The following is a 23660-nucleotide window of genomic DNA, read 5'->3' on the forward strand; positions in this document are numbered from 1 at the left end:
AAAAGAACATATCAATGAATTTGGCAATGTCATTTTTTTAAAAAATCTTGAAAACCAACAATTTAAAAAAATTTTTTTAAATTTATTTTATTTTAATTTATTTATTTTTTTTGGCGAGGCAATTGGGGTTAAGTGACTTGCCCAGGGTCACACAGCTAGTAAGTGTTAAGTGTCTGAGGCCGGATTTGAACTCAGGTCCTCCTGAATCCAGGGCTGGTGCTTTATCTACTACACCACCTAGCTGCCCCGAAAACCAACAAATTTTAAAACACCAAACACCAAAATAGAAATCCTGAAAATCAAGAGGAACATTTAACAAAAATGAAAGCAGAAAAACTATTAAATTAATAAACAAAACTAGGAACTCTTTAAAAAACACAATAAAATAAACCAGCCATTAGTTGATTTTACTGAAAAGAAAGAAAAAAACCCCAAATTACCAGTACCAATTTTTTTTTAATTCACAAAAAAATGTAGAAGAAATAAAGGGCATTAAAAGATACTACTTTCTGCCAAGTTGTATGACAATAAAACTGACAACTTAACTAAAATAAATGAATATTTGCCCCCAAAATGAAATACGCAGATTAGTATAACAAGTAGTAGAGATTTTAAACAAGCTGGACAAACAACTAATGAAATCCCAAAGGAAAATGCTCAGGACCAGATTAATTCACAAGTTAATTCTATCTAATATTCAAAGCACAATAAATTCCAATATCACATCAACTGTTTGTAAAAATATCAAAAGAAGGGATCCTATCAAATTCTTCTACAATACAAATATTATCTTGATAGCTAACCCCAAATGAGTAAAAAATAAAGGAAATATCGCTACAATTAGGTTGGCTTTACATCAGGAGTGCAGAGTCGGTTAATATTAGGCAAACTATAAATACAGCTAATCATATTAATAACCAGAACAAATCGTATGATTACATTAATAGACATGGAAAATGTTTTGGACAAAATACAACATCCATTTGAGTTAAAAACACTAGAAAACAGGAATAAAATGACCTACCATCAACATAATAATGTATATCTAAAACTAAGAGCTAAAATTACATAAAAGTGAGATAAACTTGTTTCCTTTCCAGTAAGATCATGGGAAAAGCAAAGCTGTCCACTCTTTCTCCTACTATTTAATATAGAAATGCAAGCAACTGCAATGACAAGAATAAGAAATTAAAGGAATTATCATAGACAAAGAGGAAACATTATTGCTTTTTGCCAAAGATATGATTGTGTACTTAGAGAGTTCACTAAAAAAAATTAAATAATAACTTCAGCAAAGTTGCAGAATATAAGATGAATCCACACAAATCATCAAGACTTCAGTAAACTACCAATAAAACCCAGCAGAGGAAGATTCAAAACTGCTCATGTGGGTAAATTAAGCCAATATAATAATAATCTCAATACCACCAAAATTAATTTACTTATTCAATATCACATCAAAGTACTAAGAGATCACTTTAGTGAACTAGAAAAAATTATCATGGAATTCATCTGAAGGAACAAAACATCAAGCTTCTCAAGGGAAGTTTTTTGAAAAGATATGGGAATGAAAGGAGCTTAGCAGTACCAGATCTCAAACTTGCTACAAAGGAAGGATCATCAGAACAATTTGGTACTGGTTAAAAAAGAGAGAGAGAGAGATCAATCAATGGAACAGGTTGGGTATACAGCATACAGAAGCAAATAAACTTAAAAGCATAGTGTCTGATAAACCCAAGGAAGGACCCCAGTTACTAAGGTAAGAATTCACTATTTGAAAAAAAAAATTGCTGGGAAAACTGAACAGCAGCCTGACAGAAATTATACTTAGACCAATATCACATATTATATGCCAATGTAAGTTCCAAATGGATAAATGACATAGACATAAAAGGACACATCATTGACAAATTAGAGGAACAAGGAAGAAAGTAGCTTTCAGATCCATGGATAAGAAGGGAAAAAGCATTCATATAGAACCTTGAACTGGTTTTTCCAAAATATGAATTTTCTGAAGATACAAAAGGAATCAGTTTTCACTAGAGGTTTCCCATATTTGTTTCATAGATATTGTTATTTTTTAATATGACACTTCCTATGATTCCTAAAAGATGAGCTGTGACTGAAGGTTTTCCCACATTCATTACATTCTATGGGTTTCTCTCCAGTATGCATTCTCTTATGTTCTGTAAGACTTGTTGGATAACTGAAAGCTTTTCCACATTGATTACATTCAAAAGGTTTCTCTCCAGTATGAATCCTCTTGTGTAAAGTAAGTTTTCTCTTCTCTCTGAAGGCTTTCCCACATTGATCACAATCAAAGGGCTTCTCTCCAGTATGAAGTCTTTGATGTGTCCTAAAGTTTGAACTATTTCTGAAGGCTTTTCCACATTCATTACATTTAAAGGGTTTCTCTCCTGTATGAAGTCTCCAATGAATCATAAGATGTGAGCTGTTACGAAAGGCTTTCCCACATTCTTTACATTCAAAAGGCTTTTCTTCTGTATGAATTCTCTTATGGGCTGTGAGACCCATACTGTGGCGGAAGGCTTTTCCACATATATTACATCCAAAGGGCTTCTCCCCACTATGGATTCTCTTGTGTTCTTTAAGACTTCCTAGGTAGACAAAGGCTTTTCCACATTCATTGCATTCAAAGGGTTTCTCTCCCATATGGATTTTCATATGTTCATTAAGTCTTCCTCTCTCTATGAAGGCTATCCCACATTCACTGCATGCAAATGGTTTTTCACCAGTGTGAATCCTCTGATGCTTCATAAGTGCTGAACTTCTGATAAAGGATTTCTCACATTCAGTACACTGAAACTTTTTCTCTACTGTATGAATTCTCGAATGAAGCTTCAAGGATGACCGACTACTGAAGATTTTCTTACATTCATTACATTCAAAGGACTTCTCTCCAGTATGTGTTAATTGATGTGTCTTAAGGGTTGAGTTTTGGCTGAAGGCTTTTCCACATTCACTACATTCAAAAGGTTTCTCTCCTGTGTGAATTCTCTGATGTTTAGTAAGACGACTGGCAAAGCTAAAGGCCTTTCCACATTCATTACATTCAAAAGGTTTCTCTCCAGTATGAATTCTCATATGTTCTGTAACTCTTCCTCGCTCTATGAAAGCTTTCCCACACTCAGTACAGGAAAAGGGTTTTTCTCCAGTATGAGTTTTCTGGTGTTTTCTAAGGGCTGAATTTGCACTGAAGCACTTCCCACACTCATTGCATTTGTATCTCTTTTCTCCAGTATGAAGCCCCTGATGATATCTAAGAGATGAGGTGTGGCTGAAGGCTTTCCCACATTCATTGCATTCTAAGGGTTTCTCTCCAGTATGAATTCTTTTATGTTCAGTAAGTCTTGCTTTATTTATGAAAGCTTCCCCACACTCATCACACACATAGGGCTTCTCACCTGTATGAATTTTTTTGTGCTCTTTAAGTGATGTGGTTATACTAAAAGATTTTCCACACTCGTTACATTGATGACGGTTTTCTCCAGTATGAGACTTAGAATGATTTCTAAGGGATGAGAAGTGACAAAAGGTCTTCCCACATTCTTTACATTGAAAGGGCTTCTCACCTGTGTGAATCCTCTTATGTGCAGTAAGTTTTCTACTCTCCATGAAGGCTTTCCCACACAGATTACACACAAAGGATTTCTCCCCATTATGGATTATCTGATGCCTGCTAAGTGCTGAGATCTGCCTGAAGGCTTTCCCACATTCTTTACATTCAAAAGGTTTCTCTCCTGTGTGAATTCTCTCATGTTGAGTAAGACTTCTTGAGCACCTGAAAGCTTTTCCACACTCATGGCAAACAAAGGGTTTTTCTCCAGTATGAATTCTCTTATGTTCATTCAATTTGGCCTTCTGAATGAAGGCTTTCCCACACTCATTGCACACAAAGGGTCTCTCTCCAGTATGAATTCTTTTATGCTCAGTAAGTCTTACTTTTTCTATGAAAGCTTTCCCACACTCATCACATACATAGGGTTTCTCACCTGTATGAATTTTTTGGTGGCCTTTAAGTGATGCGCTTGTACTGAAAGACTTCCCACACTCATTACATTCATGACGGTTTTCTCCAGTATGAAGCCTACAATGATCTCTAAGGGATGAGATGTAGCTAAAGGTCTTAACACATTGTTTACATTGAAAGGGCTTCTCACCTGTGTGAATTCTCTTATGTATAGTAAGTTTTCCACTCTGTGTGAAGGCTTTCCCACACAGATTACACACAAAGGGTTTCTCCCCAGTATGGATTATCTGATGCCTCCTAAGTGCTGAGCTCTGCCTGAAGGCTTTCCCACATTCTTTACATTCAAAAGGTTTCTCTCCTGTGTGAATTCTCTCATGTTCAGTGAGACTTATTGAGTATCTGAACGCTTTACCACACTCATGGCAAACAAAGGGTTTTTCTCCAGTATGAATTCTCTTATGTACATTCAATCTGGCCCTCTGAACGAAGGCTTTCCCACACTCATTGCATACAAAGGGTCTCTCTCCAGTATGAAGCCTCAGGTGTCTTTTAAGTGACGATCTGGTGCTAAAAGCTTTCCCACACTCACTACATTCACATGTTTTTTTCCCAGTAAGTTTTCTATGATACTGAATAAGATCTGAATGGTAACTGAAGGATTTCCTGTATTTATTAGACTTAGAAAGTTTCTTGCCAGAGATTTTATGACATTTGAGAATGCTCGAATGCTGTTTGGAGATCTTTGTGCTTCCTCCATACCCATGGAGACTTTTTCCTGTGGCAGCTCTCTGCTGTAGAACAGGTAATGAAGCAGAACTGAAGCTTTTCCCAAATATGTTGCTTTCATGGGTGACTGTCATTTTCTTAGACTTTCTTTGCTGGTTATCCTTCTGCTTCTGTAACTTGACATCACATTCCCAGCCATCTCCCAGAATGGCATTACAAGATCCATCCTTTGTGAGTATTTCTTTGGATGTTTCTCCAAGAGAAACCGAATGCTTCAGAACTGATTCTGTCGTTTTACGCCTAGTATTCAGAATAAGAGAATCTAAAGAAAACAACAACAAAAAAAGTTATTGAAGTTTTTCTCACATTCTTTATATTCAAACAACTTTTCTTCTTTATGAATTTTCTAATGTGCAGAAAGACCTATTCTGTGGGGACTCTTCCACTCACATTACATTCAAGGGCTTTACTGCTTCCTGAAAGGCAAAACAGAAATTGCTCTCTGTGAAGGAAAAAGAACAATGATATGCAAACTGCAGAACAAATACTGTTATGAGATAAATGAAGCTCAACCAACTGACTGCTTTAAACAAAGGTTAATTCTACAAAGCTACAAAGCTAAATGAAGATCACTGCCTACATTTTTTTTCTCGTGGTTTGACTTTTGCCTAACCATATATCATTTTCACAGTATTCTATCCCCTTAGAATCATTGTTAGTAATTGGCAACAAAAAAAAAATTAAATTTTCAGAAAAGGGAAATAGGTTGATTCCACAAATTATAGACAGGCAAATCTGATGCCAATTTCTCACAAAATCCTCGTTTTAAACAGATAAATGGTTTTGTAACTACTGAGAAAATAAAGCAATGCCCATTAGGAACTGGCAAGGGTTCAATAAAAACAAGATGTGCCCAAAACTCTAAATTCCTCATTTCCTTTTAACAACTAATTGATTGAGAGATAGCAGGTACTTTGGGTTTTTAGATTTTAACAACAATTTCATTGAAGTCTTTCAAGATATCACTGAAGATTTGTCAAGTTATAATCCAGGAAGGTCAAAGACCTTCGCTTCATGGGCGGAACTCTTCTACAGTAAGTCTCCAGCAAGTTGCGTCATTCCAATCGTTACAGTTCAAATCTGGCTTCAAACACTTACTAGCTGTATGATCCTTAGCAAGTCCCTTAATCTATCTGTCTTGGTTTCCTTAACTATAAAATGGGGTTTTACCTCTGCGGTTGTTGTGAATATCAAATGAGGTAATAGAATTTGTAAAACAAATAGCACAGTACTTTTAATAAGCATGTAGTAAATGGTTATTCCTTTCCCTCCCTTTTTTTAATCATTGAAGTCTGTCTGAAGGTTGAGAGAGAAACATAAAAAATGTGACACAGGGGCAGAGACATGCAAAAAATAATTTATCAAAATGAAAAATTAAGACATGTCAGAGATCTCATGTACTTCCTGGGTGGGAGAGGAAGGTTAACATATTCACTCACCTCGACAAGGGCTTCTGGGTACTTCTCCCTCAGGCATCCAAGGCACTTCACCTTTCTCCAGCTGGGAGATCACCTCTGGCTGAGAACGTATAAGCCCTACTCAAAGAGTAAGAAATGGGGGAAAAGTGTTGAGAATAGAGGTATCTCACATTTCAATCTCACAACTCTTTTCTCCTTAAGGAAAAGGGGGCATACTAGGAAGGGCAAAGGTGGGGTAGACTGAAGACCTCTACAGGATGCTATGTCTTGGGAAATATGGAGGGTTGGAAGGGGCTGCAGGGGATGGGGTCAGATTCACTTTAGACTCATAAAAAAACTGGCTGATTTAACTCACTTATTGCTAAGTTAATGGAAATCTTTCATGTCTTAAAGTATCTACCTTTTACAGGACAAGCTAAAACCTGGAGGAAACCAGAGAATGAGGAAGATGTTGCCTGATGGGATGCACTGTGGAGACACAGGCTTCCCAGATTGTTGTGTTTTAAAGTCTTCACTAGTGAAGAGAGAATAGAAATGTTTTGTTTGCCCTAAAGAATTCAAGCAATTCCTTCTATGACATGGGTTCTTGAACCACCCTGAAAACCAAACTAAAACTCAGCTGAGTGATTCAGATATTCCACAGCCTAAATTTAGCCCCCAGGGACTGGTTTCCAGGGGGACACGGCCTTACCCAGGAAGACTAGGTTCTTATAGTTCTCCAGCATCACATCCCTGTACATATCTCTCTGAGAAGGGTTCAGTTGCCTCCATTCCTCCTTGGTAAAGTCCACAGCCACATCCTTAAATGTCAACGACTTCTAAAACACAAATAGTTCTGCTCACTCAGGGACCAACCACATCATATGGACCATAGAAGAGATATGCAGCTGGCAAAGGGTGCACAATAAGTCGCTGAGAGAGCACTAGGGGTTTTAATATTCCATGTCAAATGTTTACTCAAGCCTACTTAGTGTCCACATCAGAGACTACACCCTCAATCACATAAACTGTTATACATAATTGCCCCAATTCATCGCAACAAACTAGCTTCCAAAGTGAGCCCCAAGCCAATCTCGTGATTTACTCCTGAATGTACCCCCAAACCACAATTAATACCCCAAACCCATCTATCTGGCAGATCTACAATAAGGGAAGAGTATGTGATCAAAGAGTAGAGATTATCACAGAAAGGTAATATGTGATAATTTTGATTACATAAAATTTAAAAGGTTTTGTACAAACAAAACCAAGGCAAATAAAATTGGAAGAGAAGCAAGTAGATAGGGAAAAAAATCCTTTGTATTAAGTTTCTCTGATAAGGGGTTCATTTCCAAGATGTATAAAGAATTGATTAAAAGTTATAAGAACCATTCCCTAATTGATCAAAGGCAGTTTTCAAGGGAAGAAATCCAAGCTATGAATAGGCATGTGAAATAATGCCCTAAATCACAATGAATTAGAGAAATGATAATTAAAAATTACTCTGGGGACAGTGAGGTTGCACAGTGGATAAAGTACCAGCCCTGGATTCAGGAGGACCTGGGTTCAAATCTAGCTTCAGACACTTGACACCTACTAGCTGTGTGACCCTGGACAAGTCACTTAACCCTCATTGCCCCCCACACACAAAAAAATTAGCCTGACATTTCACCTCACACTCATCAGATTGGCAAAGTTGACATAAAAGGAAAAACAACAAATGCTAAAGTTGCTATGGGAAAACAGCAAATTAACATATGTTCAGGGAACGGTAAGTTGCCCCTCCATTTTGGAAAGCAATCTGGAAACATGCCCGAAAATTTACTAAACTGCCTGTGCCCTTTGAACCAACAATACTACCACTGGATCTATACCTCAAAGAGGTAAAAGCAAACAAAAGTATTTTTTGCAGCTCTCTTTCTGATTGTAAAGAACTAAAAACTGAGGGGAGATGCCCATCAACTGGGGAATGGCTAAGACAAGTTATAATAAATGAATGTGATGGAATATTATTGTGCTGTGCAGGCTGCAGAAACATCTGGGAAAACTTGTATAAACTGATACAGAAAGAAGTAAGCAGAACCATGAGATTAATTTATATAATAACTACTGAAAAAATAAACACTTTGAAAAACTTAAGAGCTATGATCAATGCAATGACTCACCACAATTCCAAAAGACTCATGGTGTCCATTTCCTGGCAAAGATGTGTTAGACTCAGGGCACAGATTTGGACAGACAGGGATAGAGATATGCACATGTGCGCGTGTGCGCGCACACACACGCACACACACACACACACACACTTTGGACATGGCCAATGTGAGAATTTGCCTTACATGGCAATATACAGGAATTCATTTTTCACTGGTTTTCATGTGCATAGCTTAGGTTTCTTCTCCTCAGGAAGAAGAGAGGGAAAATAATGCAGATTTGGGATAAATTGAAAACAAAATTAATTTGAAATTTAAAAAAGAACAGCTAGCAAAAATGATAAGCAATTTGTCAGATAATCTTAGACTTACAACTTACAAAATGTGACACAAATTTTGAAGGGGATCTGCCTTAGGTCTGACTCCTGCTCTGCCCCTGACTAGACTGGTAGCTGAGCATGCCTCACTGAGTCTCAGTTTCCTTCTGTTAGTTTCTTTTTTTAATGTATAAGGTATTTTATTTTTTCCGTTACATGTAAAGATAGTTCTCAACTTTTGTTTATACAAGCTCTACAATTTCAGATTTTTCTCCCTCCCTCCCCTTCTGTTAGTTTCTAAGACTGCTTTGAGGAAATCAATTTTCAATCTGTAATACATCACATAACTATTATCTGACTGTCAGTTCTTGAAGGATAAGGATTGCCTTTTGACTCTTTGTATCCCCAGGACTTAGCACAGGGCCTGGCAAATAGCAGGCTCTTAATAAATTATTACTATTATTATATAAACTGAACAAAGATGTCTAACCACCCTGAAATTGTGTCCTTTTTCCTAACTTTAAGTTTTATTCCTGCGAGAAATGATTATTAATAACCAATGATTTGAGGAGATCCAGAGTCATCCATTCAAAGTTCAATCTCTTGAAAGACACTGAATTAACTCTCCTCAATCTTGGTCAGAAAGGGTGGTCTGGGTATAGGGAGAGTCCCTCTGTCCAAGAGTGACCTGATGTCATTCTCAGCTCCTCATTGGAATGAGTTCACTTCTCAATGTAAAGTCCACCTCTCATTTGTTAACCAGAATTGATTGCCACCCTCAGGAACACCCCTATTCCAAGGGCACATAAGCCACGAGCCTGCCACCATGACTGTCTTTGGCATTCAAGAGTGCCACTGACCTCTTTTTATTCAAATGCTGGCATTATTAATAAAATGACTAATTACCCAGAAATAATGTCTCTTGAACTTTTTAAACATCACAGTCCTTAATTTTCATATTCAATCAAGAGTTGTTAATTTGCAAAGAACCTGCGTGTGCACAACCCCACTCGTTCTCTTCAAATGTTACTTCTTTTTTTTTTTTTTGTGGGGCAATGGGGGTTAAGTGACTTGCCCAGGGTCACACAGCTGGTAAGTGTCAAGTGTCTGAGGCCAGATTTGAACTCAGGTACTACTGAATCCAGGGCCGGTGCTTTATCTACTGTGCCACCTAGTTGCCCCCTAAATGTGACTTCTTAAAAGAGACAGGTGTCAAAGTTTGAAACTGATATCAACATAGGGTTTGGACAAGCATCTAGAAAGGATGCAAGTGATAGACAGTACAAAAGTGGAACAACAGTCCTAAAATAACGCTGTCAGAAAGACTGATGGTCAGAAAGAACTGACTATCCAAGGCCCTCTAGAGACTTTTTATACCTTTTGCTCTAATTCATCTAACACAGGGGTCCTGAACCTTTCTTGGTATCACAGACTCTTTTGGCAATTTGGTGAAACCTATGGACTCATCAGAATCATGTTTTGTTGTCTACATTTATAACTGAAAGAAATGCTAAATTTTCATCAGAGGTTAGTGAAAAAAAGATGAGATATTTGTTCTTGTTCAAATACATGGAACCTCTAAAATCCATCCATAGATCCCTTGAGGATTAGTGGACCCCAGGCTAAGAGCCCCAATCTAACCATTAGATAGTATTTGATTGGCTGACAGCTTGATCCTAGAGCCTAACTCTTAAACTGTGCATCATGACCCCATATGGGGTCACACAACTGCATGGGTGGCAACAGTAAAGGTTATGTATACCTATTCTATAGACCTATATACCTGGGGTCACGTAAACATTTCTTGGGCGAAAAGGACTCACAAGTGGAAAAAGTTTAAGAAGCCCTGTCCTAGGGCACTGTAGATTGAGGATGTCCCTGTTAGGTTTGGGGTTACTTGAATGTGAGGACAGACATCCACCAAACACGCAACCCAGAATGCCTCTGAAGTCTCCTCCAGCTTTATCTCTATCACCTTGAGAATGACTCAGAGATAGGAGGGACAGAAAGATGTCAAGTCTACAAAAGAAATACACGACCTTCAAATGTTTTGTGTATGTACTTTGGCCAAGGAGACCAGTGGCTCCCCCAAGATCAGGTCACACCAGACCCAGTGCACGTCCTTTTGTCCCATATTTTGTCAGTGGGATTCTTGTTCGCCAGCAGGACGGCCCGCAGAACCTGAGGGCCTCTCCAACCCCGAGATCCTGTGAGAAGATTGCCGAGTGTATGCATCTGCCTGGGCGGGTAAATCAGGGAGGGTGGATTAATGCTATCAATGGCAAGTTGTCCATCAGAACAGCCAGGGCTTTCTGGGGCTCAGATGCCTGGCTGAGTCAGGGTGGAACCAAGGATGAGAGAAAGAAATGTGTCCAAGGTCCAGAAGATGAGACCGCGTTTCAGGGAAGAAAGCCTGACTCACCTGGGACCTCACTGCTGCCAGGAGCACAGAAGCCATCCTTCCTTTCCCCTCTTGCCTCTTTTCTGGAAGAAGGCCCACACTTTGAGAAAGCAGAGCTGTGAGACAAAAAGGAAGTCATGAACATAGTTCTGCTTTGCAGCGTCCATAGCCTCCAGAGCTGAATTCCCCATACACCAGTGAGGTGTGAAAACCCGTGGTCCCTCCTGATGAACTCCCCCACCCCAATCTCCCCCCCAAATCGGCAGAGTACACTAGCCCTGGGGTTACAGCAGCTGCCAAGGGACTGAGCTCCAGTCTGGGAACCAGGAAACATTGATTTCATCTCACAGCCTCAGCCCCACGGGCTCCATGACCCTCAGTGTACATCTCAAGCTCTCCTTGTCTGCATCACATCTTCATGAGAAACACACATCTCCCCAAGGCCTTCCCCTTTCCATAGTAGGTGAATCAATCGGCTGGATTCTTCAGAGAAAACTTTCACAGGATGAGCCTCTATTTCCTACCAGAGTCAGTGTGAGTGGAAGAAGGCCTGGATCTGTCACTTCAAGGACACAGGAAATGAGACAAAGGACAAGGGCAACACCCTCTCAGAAACTTCTATCATTTCAGAGAGTTGCCCTTAGAAAGGAGAAGCTTGGGGGCAGCTAGGTGGCACAGTGGATAAAGCAGTGGCCCTGGATTCAGGAGGACCTGAGTTCAAATCCTGCCTCAGACACTTGACACTTACTAGCTGTGTCACCCTGGGCAAGTCACTTAACTCTCATAGCCCTACCCAAAAAAAAAAAAAGAAAGAAAGAAAAGAAAGAAAGGAGCTCAGTGTCTTGCCCAGGGTGACAAAGGCAGTATGCATCAGATGCATGACTTGATGAGATTACTATGTGGTACAAGAGAGAGTTCTGAGCCTGGAGTCAGGAAGGCATGTGTTCATTTCTACAATCAGACCCATTTGGTAGAGGGGAGCGTGTGAGAGAGGCTCTGAGCCAGTCTCTTAACTTGCCTGCCTCAGTTTCCTCATCTGTAAAACAAAGAGGACAACACCAACCTCAGAGGGCTGTTGTGAGGATCAAAAGAAATCACTTTTGTAAAGTGCTTTGGAAAACATTCAAGTGCTATAGAAACCTTAGTCTTCATCATCATAATTGAACCCAGGTCTTCTGGCTTTCCAGGGCCAAGCCCTCTAGTAAATACAGGCTTACCTCACGTGATTGCACTTCACAGATGTTGCATGTTTTATAAATTCAAGGTTTGTGGCAACCCTGGGTCGAGCCAGTCTATTGACACCATTTTTCTAACAGCATATACACGATTTGTGTATCTGTGTCGCATTTTGGTATTTCTTGCAATATTTCAAGCTCTACCACCACCACTACTATATCTGTCATGGTGATGTATGAGCAGTGATCTTTGATGTTACTACTGAAATTCTTTTGGGGTGCCAATGAACCATGGCTATATAAGGCAGCAAGCTTAATCAATAAATATGTGTTCTGACTGCTCCCATCTCTGAGCCAAAATACTAAAATTAGGCCAATTAATAACCCTACAATGACCTGGAAGTGTTTAAGTGAAAGGAAGAGTCAATCCATGTGGCAAACTTCATTGTCTTATTTGAAGGAATTGTGCTATCCACCCCAGCCTTCAGCAGCCACCAGTCAGGAGCCACTGACATAGAGGCAAGACCATCCACCAGCAAAAAGATTAGGACTCTGAAGGCTCAGGTGACAGTTGGCATTTTCTAACCATACAGCATTTTGAAAATCCAGGTATATGCGCAAGTTTTCAGGACATAATGCTATTGCACATTTAATAAACTAAAGTCTAGTATAAACATAACTGTTATATGCACTGAGAAACCAAAACATTTGTGTGGCTCGCTTTATTGAAATATTGGCTTTATTGTGGTTGTCTGGAACCGAACCTGCAGCATCTCCATGCTATGTCCATATATGCTATCGCTTCTTTGTCTAGTCAGTATAGACTGGTGGAAAGGGGTCAGAATCAGGTATAAACTGGCCTGGAGTCCAGTTCCACCTTTGATACTGATGAAGAGCCAGACACTGGAATTCTGAGTCTTGATTTCCACCTTCACAAACAAGGGATCTGGCAAGACCTGCCTGACCAACCTCACTGGCTCTCACCAAGGTAACACAAGGTAATGGAGGGAAACGTCTTGACAAATGAAAGTGATGGGTGGCAGGAACCCCCAAAGTCAAGGCAGGAAACTGGGGAGGGGAAGGGCTTGGGATTTTGGGGCGGGGGTGGGATGGGAAGGGCCAGTGGGGATGTGGAACAAAGGGCTAACTAAGGCAGGTGAAGTGAAGGGGAAAGATAGGGATGGCACACAGATGGCAGGAAGGTAGGGACCAGAGCTCCTATGTCACACAGGGAGCAAGGGAGCTTCCCACCCTCTCCCTTTAGAGATCTCTTTTCCTCCCACAATGCACTGTACAGATGACCTTCCCCCTCCCCCCACCACACTGGTGTTATTCTCCACTTTCACCATTTCCTGGGTGTTCTGTTTGCTCCAGGCCTGTCCCCCAGGCTGGAGGGTCAGAAATCACCAGCATTTCACAGCTCCCTGATCTGTTCCTTCCAGTCAGCTTTGGCCCCAAATCCCAAGGGAGGTCTTAGGGCAGGAAGGTCCTCTCTGATGGGTTGGATGATATAAAGGCTAACTTCGAGGTCCTGGAAAGCCGCAGCATGGGGATTCAAAAGCAAGGCTTCTTTCGCTGGGGGCCTTCAATCACCTATGTCTCTGATGCCAGAGACCAGGCCCTAGGAGAGAAGGATGGCCTTCACGAGGGACAGAGAAGAGAGATTCAGAGGCCACCTTCCACTCAACTTCTACTTAATTCAGATTCACTGGGACAGAGAGCTGAAAGGTCAGAAGTCAGCAGCTCCAGTCTTACAGGAACATTAAAGATACAAATGCGTGCAGCTGCACACAGGAGGGACCGGCCTCTGAGCCTGGGAGACCTGGGGTCAAGTCCCACCCCTGACTCATACTGGGCCTGGCATCAGGAAGAATGGAGTCCCAGTCTGGCCTCAGACACCTCTAAGTGTGTGACCCCAAACTGCCTGCCTCAGTTTGCTCATCTGTCAATTGAGGACAATCACGGCACCAGCCTCCCGGGGTTACAGCGAGGATCAGATGAGATATTTACTAGAGTGCTTAGCACAGCACCCAGAACACAGCAGGCTCCGTGCACTAAGTGCTTATTCCGGTCCATCTCTTGGCTTCTAGACATTTTCAGTGGCTCTGCCCCATGCCTCCTCACCGCCCCCTCCAGTCCCAGCAAAACTCCCACCTTCTGCCAGAAGTCCTTCCTCATCCCCATTAACGTGGCCTGATTATTCTATTTGTCCTGTCTGTCCAGAGCTGTCTTCACGGGGTCTCCCCCTTCAGACTCTGACTCCCTCAAGGGCAATGACCGTCTTTGGCCTCACTCTGCAGCCCAACAGCCAAGCACTGTGCTTGGGGCATTCAATCAATGTTTGTTAACTGACTGGCCAAGCTTCAGAGAGAATCTGCTTGTCCTCCGTGCTAAGGAAGCCTGTTCTCAGGCACCAGGCACACAGAGTCTATCCCCCAGACTGAGCTGCAGCCTTTTAACCTGGTGGTGGTGGTGGTGGTGGTACTTGTAGTGGTGGTAGTAGTAGAAGCAGTAGTGGTAGTAGTAATGGCCGTATTGACATAGTATTTGTAAAGTGAAAGCACTATCTCCTTTGATCCTTACAACAGCAACCCTGGGAGGCAGGTGCTATTTTTAACCCCATTTTACATTTGGTGAGGAAACTGAGGCAGACAGAAGTTAGGAGGCTTCTCTAGGGTCACAGAGCAAATAAGCGTCTGAGGCTACCAGGACTGCACCACCTTTGAAACCCCAGAGAGGTGGGCCTTCAGAGGGGGACAGAAGAGTATTTTTAGTAATGTGGAAACACACAGACACAAACACACACACAGACACACAGAGACACAGATACACACACACACACACACACCCTCCCTTTCACTGTTGGCCTCAGTCTCCTCATCTGTCAAATGAGCTGGAGCAGCAAAGAGCAAACCCCTCGACTATCTGCCAGGAAAACCCCCAATGGGATAGTGAAGACTTGACTGAAAAGCTGGACAATAAAGGGCTCGCAGATATTTGCAAAGTGCTTAAGGAACATTCTCTCAATGACCCTCAGCACAATCCCAAGACTCCATAAGGAGGGGAAATGACTTGTCCAAGGTCATAGTTCTAAGTGCTGAAGAAAGGACTTTTAAACCCAGCTGTCTCCTGATAAATATAGTGTCTTTCCAACTAATCACAGTATACACATGCACACAAGCACACCTAGGAGATGTTTCAGGTTCAGTACCAAACAACCACAATAAAGCCAATATTTCAATAAAGTGAGTCACATAAATGTTCTGGTTTCCCAGTGCATATAAAAGTTACATTTACATTATACTGTAGTCTATTAAGTGTGCAACAGGATTATGTCCAAAGAATCGTACATACCTTGAATCAAAAAATGCTGTATTGATAAAAAAAAAAAATGCTAACCATCATCAGAGCCTTCAGAGTCCTAATCTTTTTGCTGGTGGGGGCTCTTGCCCAGATGTCAATGGCTGCTGATTGATCAGGGGAGTGTGGTTGCTGAAGGTTGAGGTGGCAAGGCAATAAAGGTTAAGTGACTTGCCCAGAGTCACTGAGCTAGTGTCAAGTGTCTGAGGCTGGATCTGAATTCATGTCCTTCTGAGTGCAGGGCAAGGAGCTCTATCCACTGAACCACCTAGGTGCCCCTTGCTGTAGCAATTTCTTTTCTGGCAATTTCCTAAAATAAGATAATGAAGTTTGCCACATAGATTGACTCTTCCTTTCACTTGAACACTTAGAAGTCACTGTAGCTTCAAGGAACTTCCTTCTGATGGAACCCCGCTGAGGCTCGCGGAGGGAAGATGAGTGGCCTCAGTGGTCTCTCTTCTCAGGCTGCACTGAGCTAAGCCAGGAGCTCGGAAGGCACTCTTGGGCCCCTCCTGCTGCCCAAAGGGGGAATCCCCAAAGCCTGTCTGGGGAGCAGAAGGGAGCATGTGACAGGGCAGAGAAAACGAACTTAACTAAATAAAAGTAGAGTCTGAGGAAAGCTCTTCTAAGGAGACTCAGAGCAGGCTGGAGGGAGAAGGTGATTGGCTCTTGGAGTCCTGCTGAACTGAAGAGACTAGACTACAGAGATGGCTGACCCTGCCAAGGTGTCACAGCTTTTTAAAACCTTGCACAGGACTGGACAGCAAGTTTTTAAAAACTATATCACGGGGCCGCTAGGTGGCGCAATGGATAGAGCACCAGCCCTGGAGTCAAGAGGACCTGAGTTCAAATCAGCCTCAGACACTTGATACTTACTAGCTGTGTGACCCTGGGCAAGTCACTTAACCGCAACTGCCTCACCAAAAAAACCCCAACAAAACTATATCAAAGCATTAGAAGCAGCAAGAAAAAAGATAAATGAAGAATTCAAAAAGAATAAAAGTGAGACTTCACTGCAGGTAACAGAAAAATTTATCAAAATAGGTTCTGATGTTGAATTAATACTCAGAAAATCTGTCATACAAGGAATTCACACAGATCACAACACTTTGAAATTAGTTCCTAGGAAAGACCTTCTTGCAGAAAATATTCCTTACTGTGATGCACCTGCCCAAAAGCCATGAATCTTCTTGAACAATTTATTGCATGTTATGACACCCTTTATATCTAAAACCAGAAAATGACAATTAGAATGTGCATCTTGAATACATTTTATACTGGAAAGGCATCGTTGGGGAAAGCTAATTGTACAACAGAATTAGAATGCTTGACTGCATTTTCCATTGGAAAGATGTCATTTGGTATAACTCATTGTGACTGAATGTTTATGAAGAATATTTGATAAGATAGTTCATTTTCATAGGAAGTCAGTCCATGTTTTTTCTATAAGTTATGCTCAGGTATATCATATTGTGAATTTGTGTTTTTGTGATTTTACCATGGATTGAGAATGAAGTGTTTTAACAAACTGACTTATTTTCTATTAAATTCTGGCTTAAATTATATACTCTTCGAAGTGTTAAATATAGAAATTTTAGTGTTCTGGAAAAAAAAAAGTCATTGTAGGGTTATTAATTGGCCCAATTTCAACACTGTTGTGGCTCAGAGAACAGGAAGAGAGACAGGGGAATGGCTAATGGGTGCAGCAGTTAGAACACACACAACATTTATGGATTAACTTTGCCGCCTCTGAAATATTGCAAGAATTACTAAACTATGACACAGGCACAATGTGAACACATGATGTTGGAAACACATGATGTTGCCTCACTTTTCTCCTCTGTAAAATGAGCTGAAGAAGGAAAGCTGGAAAAATGGTGCCCATTGTCTTGCTGGTGTTAAGGGCTAATTACACTTGCCATGGCAACCAATTTGCCAGGGAAATGCTTTAAAGAGTTTGATCAAATAATCAGTTGAGGAAAAAAATAACAAAAACAAACAACTCAGATTATGGGAGCACAATACTCTTAGAATTAACATTGTATTATGAAATCAAAACCATCTTGCAATTTTTCAAAATTAGATAGATAAACGAATAGAAGAAAATACACATGGAACAATAAAAGACAATAAAATTCAAACTAAGGAAGTCTAAATGAATGTGAACTTAATAAGAATATTATAAAATATAAACTTGATCACATGACTATTGTAAAAGCTTAAGTATAAAACACAATCTCAAAAGCATGAAACTCTCTATGAAAATAAACCCATACCATTAATTTCAAAATGTATATGTAATAGCATAGAAATCCTATGTAACCTCTGAACTGATACTATTAATAATCTGAGTGAATTTAGAACACTTTTGATTCCGATATCTAAAATCCCCAACACTCATATCAATACCTTGCTGCTTACTTCTACATTTCTGTAAAATATATACCCTTCCATGGCAAAAGAAGCAGAGTCTTGAACTATGTTGATGATTGTCATTCTTATTTAGCTTAAGTTTTTCTTCTTTAACCCCTCTATATTGTCTGTCAGTCTTTTCACCATACAAATGCTTTATAAGATTACTAATTAAAGACAAAAGCAGGTTAGCAAAATTATGAACAAAACGAGCATATCTGGAATTTAAAGGGTTTTCTAAGGTTGTCTCAGAAGCACAGCCAGGCTGGAGAAGGGCTGAGCCTGAAGCTGCAAATGTAGTTAGAGAAAGTTGAGCATGCGCATTAGATCTTTGGACTTCCCGGGCAGGGGAAGCAATGGGCTTGGCCATGGGGGGAGTAGAGGGTGGGGTCTGGAGAGGAGGGGAGGGACCAGCGCAATTTGAATCAGACTTGATTTTGAACTCAGGCCTGGATTCCTCTTCCCCCACTTTGCCTCCAGGTGCTAGGGAATTAAAAGCTTCTAGAGGGTGGGTCATTGCCTCCAGGCATGCAAAATTAAAGCAACAATTAGTGTTAGAACTGGGAAAAGCTGCGGGAATCTCTTCAGGTTTCTCTGAAAAAGCATGGTTGGGAGAGGGAGAGATATTTCCTTGTGTGAGTAAGTTGCTGGCTCTTTTAACAAAAATAAAAAGAAAAATAGAAAATCCACAAAAACAAAGCATTAACATGATCTTATCTCCCATTTGTCTGGTTAAACAGACTAAAATCAAAAATAGGATAATTAGGGAGTTTAAAAGGTCCATTCGAAAAAATTTAAAGGAAAACACAGCCAGTACACCAGTACTTAGCAGTTAAAGGGAGAGGGAGGGGAAATTTCTTACCCAACCAGTAGTAGATCAGAAGAAGACTGAGGGTTAGCTTTCCTCTTCGTGGTCAGCCATCTGTTAAGGGCTAAAATTCTAGCTAATCTGTCTAAAATATCTAATGAGTGGTCGCCAATCAATTATAAGCTTTAGCAAGAGTTAGACTTTTAAGCATTTATGAAGGAGAATAAGAGTTTGGTAAAGAGAGAAGAAAAAGGCCTAGATTCCTATCTATTAAAGGGAGAGCACATTTCTAGCTCCGCTCTCCACCAGAGTCCAGAGGAAAGAGAGCCAGACCGAGCGCCAGTCTCTTCCTTCCTCCTCCCACTAGCCCGCGTCACTTCCTCCCGCCAAAGAAAAAGACTCCTGGTCTTGCCCTCAAAGACCTTCGCTTCAAGGGCAGAACTCTTCTACAGTAAGTATCCAGCAGGTGGCGTCATTCCAATCGTTACACTGGACTGAGGATTGCTACAAACCTTCAATTTGTTTAAAAAAAAAATTCTGGGAAGGGCAAGAAGGTGAAGTTCAGTAAAACAAGGCATGCCTGTAGAGCTGTGTGTACATATTTCAAAGGTATTTGTGATTTCATCAAGATGGGTACTCCTGAGCTCAAACAGCCAACAGCCTTCTCACTGGTCTCCCTGCCTCCAGCCTCTCTAGCTCACCCCTCCATCTTTCTCCACACAGCAGCCAAAGCTTCTACTAACCTCACACAGGAACCCATCTCCAGCCTCCACACCTTTGCCTGACACCAGAATGCCCCACCTCCTCTAGGAAGCCCTGGCCTCCTTCAAAGAAGCAGTTGAAGAGCCACCAAGTCTCTCCCAGCTGTTAGTGTCATTCCTCCCCCACTCCCCCCAGTTACCTGATATCTGCTTCAGACAGCTAGTTGGTGCAGTTTAGAATAGGCCTGAGTCAGGGAGACATATGTTCAAATCTGGCCCCGGGCACTTGTTAGCTGTGTGACCCTTGGGCACATCACTTAACTCTGCCTCAGTTTCCTCATCTGTAAAATGAGCTGAAGAAGGAAGTGGTAAACCTCTCCAGTGTCTCTGCCAAGAAAACCCCAAAGTGGGGCCACAAAGAGTCCAACAAGACTGAAAAGTGACTGAAGTGAACTGAACAGCACCTACCTCCCAGAGCTGTTGTGAGATCAAATGCAATAAAACTTGTAAAGTGCTTAGCCCAGCGTCTGGCATACAGTAGACACTATATAAATGCCTGCTATCATTGTTAGGTGGTTTCTATGCGTTTTATAAACACCAGATATGTCTAGGTTATCTCCCCATGAGGATTTAACCCCTCAAGGGCAGAGGCTGTGTCACTTCTGCCCCAGCGTCCCCAGTGCCGGGCCCATGGTAGGCACTTCATAAATGCTGGCTGATCGGCTGACTGACGGTGGATGCTGGAGTTGCTCTTTTTTTTCAGTGGTCTCCCCGGGGCCTTCCTGAGGAAGAGCCTGTGCAAAGCTCGCCCTGCTGCTCACAAGGCAGCTCGGGCATCCAGTCCTGCACTCAAGGCTCACCTCCAAGGGCACAGCTTTGGAGGGGCTGAGGGGCTCTCCTAGGCCCACATAGGACACATTCCTGTTGACACAGATGCAAACACCCACAAATGCAGCCCAGGGCTCGACACAAAGTATCTGAAGAGGGCCAGCTAGGTGGCGCAGTGGATAAAGCACTGGCCCTGAATTCAGGAGTACCTGAGTTCAAATCCAGCCTCAGACACTTGACACTAGCTGTGTGACCCTGGGCAAGTCACTTAACCCAAATTGCCCCGCCAAAATAAATAAATAAATAAGCAAACAAACAAATAAATAATAAACAAAGTATCTGAAGAAGAAAGCAAGGGGGAGAAGCACAGTGAAGGGGGAAAGGAGAAGAGACCAAAGACTCATCTGCGCACTTCCTCTGCCCCCCTCATTTCAACTAAGGAAGATATTGTGGCACTGAGTTTTAGGGGCTTGTCCGAGGATTCAGACAAAGCCGACCCCACGTGGGGATTTCTTGGCCGAGATCCTGGAGTGCTTTGCCATTTCCTTCTCCAGCTCATTTTACAGATGAGGAAACTGAGGCAAACAAGGTCACACCGCTAATGTCTGAGGCCAGATTTGAAGGCAGGAAGACGCGCCTTTGTGACTCCCTGCTGGGCGCCCCCATCCACTGCACCACCTGGTCTTCTTCAGTAACAAAGCAGCCCATCCCAAAGGGAAGGAAGGAGGAGGCAGCCATTACAGCCAGGCTTTCCCCTCCCCCCAGAGGGCCAGCCCTCCGATTCCTCGGGACCACCCCCGGCCCATTCCCAGGCTCGACTCCAAGACCCTCCAGGGAGTGGATCTGGGGCACCGTGGGGATGGGGTCCCCCAGCTCAGGGGGGAATGCACGCTGGATCTGGGGGGCAGGAGGGGTCTAAGCCTGTTCCTGCCCCAGAACACATGGAGATACAAAAGCAACAACTTTGCACAGGTTGGAGCTTGGGGGGGTCGGGAAAGGCAAGGGGAGGAAGGGGCGCCACCCAGAGGCCAGAGGGGCGGATTGCAGGCCGGGCGGAGGGGGCGCCCAGGCAAAGGCGCGGAGGTGAGAGATGAGCTTATGCCGCGCACCTCCCAGCACAGGCCCTCATAGGCGGCCGCGGGCGCGCGCACGCAGGCCCTGCTGGGTCCGGGGCGCGCGCGCGCAAAGCCCCGCGTTTCACGCCAGCGGCAGCAGTAGTTGAGATGCCCGTCTCCGGGCTCAGGCGCGGCCTCCTGTCGGGGTTACCACCTCCCGGCTACCCCTGATAAACAGGCCTGTGCCCCTCGGAGCCCCCTCGTTCCCCAATTTACACATCTACGCACACGGAAAAAACCCTAGACTGACCCGCTCCCTCAGAGCCGCCCCACGCACCTGATCCCACGGAGCCTCCAAACGCCGCCTGGCTCCGAAACGCTGCGGTCCGCACTGGCGCTGAGGGGCGGTGAACAGCGCAGACCTGTTCCGAGGGACTCTGGGAAATGGAATCTTAGTGATCGCAATGGGTTCTGGGAAATGGAGTCCTCGGCAGGCGCACAGACCAAGGAATACATGGATGTTTATTGAGTGCTGGCTACCTGCCCAGCCTAGAGGACTGATTCCCCCATCACTGATCTTGACCTGGTGTGGGATTAACGGCCTTCATTTCCCAGAGATCTCAGCGGGCCTCCTTTCCAAAACTAAACCAAAGAGAAAAAAATAAGAAGAAAACTCCTGGCAGAGTGTGCAACCCTGGGGCAAATCTGACAGGAGAAAGATTCTGGATAAAGTTCCTGGCCCAGTGAAGTGGGCATTCCGTGCATCTGTTCCAATAAACTAGTCAATCCAGCGAAGCAATGAGGATTTATTATGTGCCCACTATATGCCAGGCACTGCACTAAGCCCTGTGTATCTGAGACAACTCCAAAAATTTGATATGAAGCACTGGGCAGAATCTCATGAGGGTAGGACCCAAACCCCCTACCCCAAATTCCCCATGACAGGGGCCTTGTTCTGTTTGGGAGTCCTTCTGATATTGGCTCTTTTCATGTGTCAAAGATGAGCCCAAGGGGACACTTTTCACCTTGAAAGATAGGTCTAATGTGGGAGACAAAGGTCATCCCTTCCTTCTCCAAGCCCAGAGTGCAGGGAAGCTCTCCAGGAGAAGAGGACAGCAGACATAAACTTCAGTTAAATTGGATAAGCATTTATTAAGTGACTTCTGTGTGCAGATCACTACACTAGGCACTAGGAAAGATACAAAATCTAGATAATGTAATGGGGGAAAATGGGATACAGGTTTTGGGTAGGGGTTGGGGTTCTTAGGAATTCCTCTTTAAAGAATTACACCCTCTTGCACACAAAAAGTAGTTAGAATAAGGTGGTAGTTTATTTAGGAGCAAGGGAAGGGAAGGGTGGGGGGAGGGAAACCATGACAGAAATCCTTGGACTTTTCATGGGGAGATAGGCACAAAGCACATGGCTCAGAGGTACCAAATCTCCTCGAACAGGAGACTGGAAGGTACTTTTATAGAGTCCTGATGCGGGTGGAACATCTGCCTATGAAAAGTTCCTTTAGTGAGGGTGGACCATCCCCCACTGGTGGTAGCTGGGGGAATTGGGTGAGGAGTAGAGGACCATCCCCCACTAGTAGTGACTAGAGGAATTCGGTGAGGGGTGGCTCTCTCTTCAGGATGCAAAGGCTGCAGCCACACCCAAGGGAGACCAGAATGAAGGGTGGGAATCTGAAGCTAGCTCAGTCCCATTTGGTTCTGCTTATCTCTCTAGGTGTTATCTGTCCTCTGGTTTAGTTTCTCAAGGAGAAGATTCCTCCGTGTGCCCCAGAGAAATTCTGGGGTACTCTGTACCCCATGACAATAAGAAAAGGACCTATCAGGGGGCAGCTAGGTGGCAAAGTGGATAAAGCACCAACCCTATATTCAGGATGACCTCAGTTCAAATCTGTCCTCAGACACTTGAGACTTACTAGTTGTATGACCCTGGGCAAGTCACTTAACCCTCATTGCTCAGCAAAAAAAAAAAAAAGAAAGAAAGGGGCCCATCTTCACAGGGGCTTACATGATAAGAAGGGGATAGAACACACAAATATTTAAAATATCTGTACTCTTCTTACAGCATATTTTAAAGAAGTCTGCAAACTAATACAGAAGTTGAGATGTAAAAGATACACACATCATGCATACAGCTATTCCTGAGACAGGCAACAGTGAAGATTTCATGAAGGAAATGGCACCTGAAGTGGCCCTTAAAAGTATTGTGGAGGACTTATCTCTTCAGAGTTCAAGTGGTAGGGCAATACTGCCAAATAAATTTA

At 42.7% G+C, this 23660-nt stretch overlaps 2 protein-coding genes and 1 long non-coding RNA gene across 3 annotated transcripts; 1 reads left to right on the forward strand and 2 right to left on the reverse strand.

Annotated features, from left to right (window-relative positions):
* Positions 1 to 366: 366 nt before the first annotated feature.
* LOC122745505 (zinc finger protein 850-like) lies at positions 367 to 6306 on the reverse strand. The gene is made up of 2 exons (XM_043990843.1): positions 6217 to 6306; positions 367 to 5039 (listed from the first exon to the last, which is right to left on the reverse strand). The coding sequence occupies exons 1-2, from the start codon at positions 6251 to 6253 to the stop codon at positions 2074 to 2076; spliced, it is 3003 nt and encodes a 1000-aa protein (XP_043846778.1). The 5' UTR covers positions 6254 to 6306; the 3' UTR covers positions 367 to 2073.
* Positions 6307 to 6647: 341 nt separating this feature from the next.
* On the reverse strand, positions 6648 to 21856 carry LOC122745507. The gene is made up of 3 exons (XR_006355467.1): positions 21722 to 21856; positions 11067 to 11161; positions 6648 to 7013 (listed from the first exon to the last, which is right to left on the reverse strand). It is a non-coding gene; the product is annotated as an uncharacterized LOC122745507 (long non-coding RNA).
* On the forward strand, positions 16288 to 16764 carry LOC122745506 (complex III assembly factor LYRM7-like). Its single transcript, XM_043990844.1, has 2 exons — positions 16288 to 16378; positions 16532 to 16764. The coding sequence occupies exons 1-2, from the start codon at positions 16288 to 16290 to the stop codon at positions 16762 to 16764; spliced, it is 324 nt and encodes a 107-aa protein (XP_043846779.1).
* Positions 21857 to 23660: the final 1804 nt, after the last annotated feature.

This window comes from Dromiciops gliroides, chromosome 3 (genome assembly GCF_019393635.1).
Source record: "Dromiciops gliroides isolate mDroGli1 chromosome 3, mDroGli1.pri, whole genome shotgun sequence".
In the NCBI taxonomy this organism is placed as follows: Eukaryota; Metazoa; Chordata; class Mammalia; order Microbiotheria; family Microbiotheriidae; genus Dromiciops; species Dromiciops gliroides.

Excerpts from the sequence above, each read along its gene's own strand:
- LOC122745505 (XM_043990843.1), bottom strand. The coding sequence starts at position 6,253 with ATGCCTGAGGGAGAAGTACCCAGAAGCCCTTGTCGAG. Across the intron at positions 5,040-6,216 it reads ACCCAGAAGCCCTTGTCGAG|ATTCTCTTATTCTGAATACT; the intron begins GTGAGTGAATAT and ends TGTTTTCTTTAG.
- LOC122745506 (XM_043990844.1), top strand. The coding sequence starts at position 16,288 with ATGGCTGACCCTGCCAAGGTGTCACAGCTTTTTAAAACCTTGCACAGG. Across the intron at positions 16,379-16,531 it reads CTATATCACGGGGCCGCTAG|CATTAGAAGCAGCAAGAAAA; the intron begins GTGGCGCAATGG and ends ACTATATCAAAG.